The sequence below is a fragment of the Molothrus ater genome, chromosome 14, assembly GCF_012460135.2.
Source record: "Molothrus ater isolate BHLD 08-10-18 breed brown headed cowbird chromosome 14, BPBGC_Mater_1.1, whole genome shotgun sequence".
Lineage (NCBI taxonomy): Eukaryota > Metazoa > Chordata > Aves > Passeriformes > Icteridae > Molothrus > Molothrus ater.
In genome coordinates, this window is record NC_050491.2 from 7,855,198 (window position 1) to 7,862,257 (window position 7,060).

The 7,060-nt window shown below is 45.5% G+C and overlaps 1 protein-coding gene across 3 annotated transcripts in view; it reads left to right on the top strand.

Annotated features, from left to right (window-relative positions):
- Nucleotides 1–4,168, top strand: part of PASD1 (PAS domain containing repressor 1) — a 54,818-nt gene extending 50,650 nt beyond the window's left edge. For all 3 annotated transcript variants that reach the window (XM_036402405.2, XM_036402406.2, XM_036402407.2), the window contains one exon: nucleotides 87–4,168. In XM_036402405.2, the coding sequence (XP_036258298.1) occupies nucleotides 87–251 (165 nt within the window). In that variant the 3' untranslated portion in view covers nucleotides 252–4,168. The remainder of the gene's footprint in view (nucleotides 1–86) is intronic.
- Nucleotides 4,169–7,060: the final 2,892 nt, after the last annotated feature.

Consider the following 7,060-nt stretch of genomic DNA (forward strand, 5'->3'; position numbering starts at 1 on the left):
ATGAGTCCCAGCATCAGTCCTGCAGCAGAGAGGGACAGCTGGGTGCTGGGGCAGGTCTGACTGCTCAGATTTGTGTCTCCCAACAGATGCAGGGTCCCGAGCTGGGGGCTCCAACGCAGCGCATTTTCCAGCCGCCCCACGCCCCGCAGCAGAACCCCTTGAGCTACTTCCTGCACCCGCAGCAGCAGAGCCACCACACACAGGGCCAGCCCTGCAACCTGCCTGACCTGCCCGAGATGCAGCTGCCCTGAAGTCACTTCTGGGGACAAGGAGCACACGGCCGCAGCCGCCGCGCCCGGCGCGCGCGAGAGCACGGCGCCCTCGGAGCATGGCACGGGAGAGGTCGGGCTCATGGGGAGGTGGTGCCTGCAGGGATGGATGGTCTCTGACAGGGATGCATGGCTGCAGGGGCCTGGTTTGGGGGGATTTCCATGCAGCCAGATGCATGGAATGTATTCGGTGATGCTGTTCCAGCAGCAGGGTGTGCCCTGGCCCAGCACCGTGGTGCCACTGCAAGTGGAGCCTTCTTGCTGCAGGGAGGGCAGGTATCGGTATCAGGCCGTCATGAAGCTCGGTTTGCAATGGAAAAAAACCTTTTTCCATTCAGGACTTCAATGCTGAAAGTCACTGTGAATTTAAGCCCAGCATTTGGAGCACATAGACTGTACCAGTCCGCAGGACACCATTGGATTACCATGTACATAACTCGTTTTGCTGTAGTAGGTCCATTGTGAATTCTTTTTCCTTTTTCTATACCTCAGTCCCGCAGATTTTTTTTCCAGGAGTTTGGATAATGCTGCTAATTTACATAACACCACTTTTGCCTGAATTTCTTACTGTTGTTATACCAGCTCACATCGCAGCTAGTTCAATATTTGTCGTGTTTTATTTTTGGTTAACAAGTGAAGATAAATTTGTATGGTTTTTACTCCCTGTAGCCAAATATTTTTCAGGTTACAGACAAAGAATCTTTACTCCTTTTTTTTTTCTTGTTGTTTCAAGTGATGTAGTTGTAAATGTTTCTATTCATAAAAACAAACAAACATTCATAGAACAGCATATGACAGCAAACTTTGTGGTTTTGCTAGGTCATATTTCAATTTGGCAAACCCAAAATGTATAATCACAACACATGATGTTACAAGCCCATAGGGTCAGCAATAAATTGTATTTTTGTAAATTGTCACTTTTTAACTGTAAGTTTATATTTATGAATTGAAAAGCCAGTTTATTCCTCAGTGGGTGTATAGTTAGTGTCCCTACTGTTCGTGTCTTTCCAAAGGAAAAATTTAAAAGTACATTTTTGGAGTGTTAGTAGCTGAGTACTGACTTTGGGCATTGTTAGAGCCCAAATGTAGATGGGTTTGGCCATTACTATAGACTTTGCAAGGCAGTGAAGGCAGTGGTTAGTTAGGACCGGGGAGCAGAGGACCAGAGCAGTAAAGCTCTAGCTGGCAGACAGAGCAAGGTTTAGGGAGGAGTTAGTTCCTAATGTTTAGTTCCTAATGTCTGTTGAAACCAAGTGAAGAATGCTTGGTTTTGCCTTTTTTTTTTTTTTAATATGGTGTTTTGGGGTTTTTTTGGTTTCCTTCTTTTCCTTCTGCAAGCCTGTTTCTGGGCCCTTGCAGCACTGCAGCAGCTGGTGTTCCTGTTGCTACTGGTGGGGCAGCTTTTGGCACAAGCAGCTGCCAGTAGCTCTGTGTTTCAGAAAAGGGCACAGCAAGGCTCCAGGGGCAGTTCCCAGCAGCTCCTCCTGGCAGGGGATGGGGTTTTGCTGTGCCACATTGTGGCAGTGGCAGTGGGAGGACAGGCTGCTGGAGCTGGGGTCAGCCAGGAGCTTTCAGGGACTGGTGCAAGGCCCTGGGGTGCTTTGGTGTTTTGGCCAGGGCAGAGGTGGATTTGTGAACAAAAGTTGTGCCAACCCCTGACTATTCATTGGGCAAAAGCAGCTTCATGGTTAGCTTTGACTGGGACACTGAGTGCACAGCTCCCAGGGCTCCCGGACACGATGGATCACCCTGGGTTAGAGCAGCATAAAGACATTTTTCCCCACATGCAGCATGCTGGGGAATGTGGCTGCCCACAGGATGGAGGCAATGAATGCCCAACAGCCTGTGTCCAATACCAGGGCTCGTGCCTTGTCAGCACAGCCCCTGGCTGGGCCCCTGTCCCCATAGCACAGGCAGCCCCTGGCTGCTTGGACACAGTCTGAGCCAGCCCCTCCATCTCACACCAGGACGAGAAATCGTGGCCACAGCAGAGCCATGGGCCAGGGCCACCTCACTGCTGGTACTGGGATTTGGAACACCTGCCTTTGGGGGGCAGTCTGGGGCTGAAATATGAACACCTGGGGCTTCCCTGCTCTGCAGGTTTGTTCTGCAGGAAGGGCCAGCACAGAGCCTTCAGGGTAGGAAACGCTTGTTTTTAAAGCACTCTTAGTTTTAGGGTCTCCCTTTCCCCATTCTAAGGCAGCTGGGTTGCTCATGAGGATGCAGTAGGAGGGAGTTGTCTTTTTGGGAGTTGTTTGTGGGATTTTTTTCCACCATAGCCTTGGCACATAACATTAGAGGGGAGGCAAACACATATCTGTGTTAGGGCTCCAGCACTGCAGAGTTTGTGGCTGGCTGGAGGGAAAGGCTGTGATTTCCCTGGCTTCCCCATTAAACCTGCATCACCCCAACATCCCCATGGCTGGTCTGCAGTGTCCCAGCACCACACAGCCCAGCCATGTGGCAATCACAGAGATCTCAGAGGTGGTGGTGGATGGGGTCAGGGCTTTGAGGGGTGTATTTTTGAACAGGGCTTGGTAGGGAGGTAGCTGAGGCAGAGCAGTTTTCTGGCATTGCTGTGGTTTTGACAGCGAGTCCAAAAAAAAAAAAAAATAGGGTTGGGAAGGGGTTCTGGGGGAGGTGGGGGGCAATGAGTGTGCCAGATGGGGCCATGCCCTGGGCACAGCCCTGCTGATGGCAGCCCTGGGCTGCAGGGACAGAGGGCTGGGGCACAGCCCCTGCTCAGCTCCCAGCGAGGAGCACAGGAGCTTGGTGAGGATGTTTACATGTTAGACCAGCCTTGCTAAAACCAGAGACCTAAAAATGCACTTTATCACGTGCCCCCTTATTCTCAGAGCCCCCCCAGCCACTGGCCTCGCTGCTGGTGGGTGGGGGCTGCACAGTCCCAGGCACTGCCTCAGGGCAGGGCCTTGTTTTCTCAACATGTTCCAAAGGACAAAATCCCACCGACCCTTTCTGGGGCTTGCTTGGTCTTTGCTCAGTCTGCCTCCAGCCAAGGGCAAGGCTGAGTCAGGGCCAGGGGGGTTTTGCCTTATATTGTCACTCTCAAAAAAACAGATGGATAAAAAATGTCTTTATTCAGGTTGATTTGTATTTGTTTACCTCGGTGTTAGCTATGACCTGTGCTTTTATGACTCATTTGGAATTGAGGGTTGCTGGTGGGTTTGGTTCATGCCCCCCCAGCCTCCTACAAGAAAACAAAAGTGTGACTTGTTGGTGATGAGCAGAGGGCAGGGACGTGACTGATGGCAGCAGGGTTGGCCTCCAGTGTCGGTGTTGACCTATCAGTCATAAATGTTCTGAGGTTTTCTAGTACACAAGTACCTATATTCCATGACTATATATAGATATACGTATTTTTAATGTACATTTATATGTATGCAGGTGTATATCTATATATAAATATATATAGGCCACACAATTCCAGACCTCTGAAAACACAGGCAGCTTTAAATAATAAAGTCTTGCACTTTTAGCATATTTGTACATATAAGCTAAAGCCTGGTGGGTATAATCAGGCTGATTTGACAAACACAATGAGGAGTTACTGTATATATTGTATATAGTCCATGCAAGAAAAAAAAAGAAAATAAGAAAAACTCTAGAATTGAGTATAAATCTTGGTTTATTTTATATGATGTTGAATATAAATACATTTATAAATGTTACTATTCTTAAAAGTATTTTGTAATGGGAAAAAGTAAGTGTCTTATGAAGATGAACAGTAAAGATTTTATTCTTGTTTTGAATCTATGTCCCTGCACAGCTCCATTGAATGGGAGCCCATGCATTTTGACAAGCTTTAAACAGATTGTACATAGTATTTAAAAAAAAAATTAAGAAGAAATAAAATAATACTTGTAGGACCTCTTACACACTATGTACTCTTGTTATTTCCTGGGTGGTGTGGGTCTGTTAGGGATCTGATCCCTGCTCTCCAGGAGAGACAAGAGCAGCAGCCATTGTGTCCATGTGCATGGACAGCTGCAGGGATGGGGCTCAGGACAAGGACTGGGATTTCTGTCACCAGTGCCAATAGGAGCAGCACATAAATTAGAAAGAAAAAGGCATCAGGGTCTGCACACTGTGTTTTAATTTGGATGGGAAAAGCAAGTGCCAGTACTCAGCAGCTCAGCACTGAAGCCAGCTCAGGCTTCAAAATTCAGGTCTCCATTTTTCCTCTTCCTCTGGGAGGCTGCTGTCCCAGCAGGGGCTTTGGCTTGCTCCTTGTTTTGCAAAGCACTGACTAAATGTGGCTTTAACATAACCAACACTCTTGAGGGAACTTCCACAGCAAACCATCACAGGAAATAATAATGCCTCAAACACAGGGGTTTTTTTACTTAAGGGAAACAATATTTTATTTAACACCCCATTTGTCTTACAGTACCTCTGCATACAACACATTGTATAAAAGCCAATCTGTCAACACAAACGTGTGCTGCCGTCTTGGTAAAGTGACAAAGCTATAGCAAAAATTACAAAATAGCCTATTTTTCTGGAAACAAATCAGAGTATTTCCTTCTGTTTTAGTCCAGATAACAACAGCAATCACAATCAAGAACCTTATATGGTACAATTGGATGAGAAAATTCTGATAAAATCAACACACAGCAATTTCTTAGTCACTACGGTAGCAAACTCTTCTAAAATTACATTATTATTTAGCCATTAGAGTGATGAACAAGTGGCTTGTTTTAGAAATGGATGGAAACAGAAAGTGATTATTCTGTATCACATGGCAGCAGCCACTTCCATGTCCTGGAAAATGCTACCAGTTTGATTACCATCAGTTGTCCCCCATGGTGGAAAGAGCTGGTATTTTTATTATTTGAGCTATTCCCTCCCCTGAGCTGGGCACACAGAGGCCAAGCAGCCAGTTCCTTGTGGGGGTCAGGGCTGTCCCTGGTCACCCAGAGCAGCACATTCCATATTTTGTACTGAATGATGCACCTTCATTTATTTCCTATGATTGAACCTGAAAATAAAGGTGTAAAACTTCATGGAAACTTACAGAAAAAAAGAAACACAGGTGAGTGAAATGACAGAACAGAATTCACTTAACCAAGCTGCTTCCTGTTCATGTGCACACCCAGCACCCTCAGGGGATGTGATGGGAGTCTGGAGCCATCTCTGTATCACCAACTTCACCTGGCCAAGAAGCAGCACAGCTCAGGGCTCTCTGTCCCTGGCTGTGCAGGGCTGTGCAGTCAAGGCATCACTCTCAGGACTGAAGGAAGGGAATGAGCTGCTGTTGCTCCAGCTCCACCAGTCCCAGCTAAACCTGCACCTATTTGTTAGCCAGCCTGTCTGGAATAGGGATGGAAGGAGCTGGAATAGGAAAGGGAAGGAAAGAAGCTAGACACTAACTCCAGAGTTCCTCTGTCACAAGCAGAGCTCAGCTTATGGTGCACTGAGGAGGTAGCTCAGCAAATACACCTCTGGCTTACACTCCTTGGAAATCATTGGCACTTGCTCCATCTACCTCTCCCCAGACAACCAGCCCATGATCCAGAGGTTGCAAAAGGAAGAAGCTGCCAGCTGGGCCATTGCCTGAGTGCTGCCAGCCTCCATCCTGCTGAGACTGGATGCCTGGTCACTGTGACTAGTCTTCCTGGATCAGCCTGCAGCTGTATTACAGGAAAAAATTCAAGACACCACCCCTTTTGGGAAAAAATATAAACAAATTTAACCAAAAAATCCATGCAGTTAATAAAAGTTAGTGTTCCCCCCTACATCATCACCTTAAATCTATTTTGATAAATATTCTCTTCATACATGGATATGATATCTGGCAAGAGCTACTACCCAGCTGGCAAAGGCTCTGCAGTCTCTTGGGTGGGCACTAAGAGCAAAGGGCATTGTACAAACTGAGCACCTTTTTACAGCCAGGTAACAACAGAAGGTTGTTGTACTTTGCAAGTTCCTTCACCTTCTTCTGCACTTCAGTCTTCACATCTTGGCTCTCAATCAAAAAATTCCTTGAGTTTTAAGACTTTCATATCTCTTTTCTTTCATTAGCAAATAGTTTACAGCTTTGACAACTTGCTGACATAAACAATAGCTCTCATAAACCTACAAAAGCTTTTGGTAGGGGCAGCTGTATCTGTTCTCATAAGGCTCCATTGATTTTATCATGGCTATTTGCAGAATTACTCACTGATCAAACTTATCTGGGTACATCCTGGCCTAGAAAAACATCATCTGCTTTGTATTTCTGAACAACTTTGTGAAAACATTTTTAAAAAGTAATACAGAGTGGCCCTATCCATATCTACATAAATGGATAAATTCAGATTTTTTTATTTTATACATAAAAATACAAATCAGCAGTATATTGTATCAGCTGCAATTACTTTGTGAAGGCTTCTGAAAAAAGCTTCCTCATCCTCCACATATATGATACAGCTTTTGGACTTCTTCAGTAAAACTTTATTTTACATTAATACCTGAGAGTATTGAGGAGAGTGTAAGACATAATTCATAAATTTAACACCAACTGCAATGATGGCATTTCACAAAGTGCCTGTAACACAAGTCAGAAATTTGTTTTATTCTTCATTCACACTAGTATTGCATAAAAAGCCTCTGAAATATACCATCATCCCCATTCTGCTTCTTTGAAAAACATGAACAGTATAAAAATAATGCTGCTTTGCAGAGAAAGATTGTCATATAGGCTTTGGAAACAGATGTTTTAAACTGGTTTAGCAAGACTCCCCACTTACTTTGCTGTTGTTGTTAAAATACAAGCTCTTACCCTCTTTCTC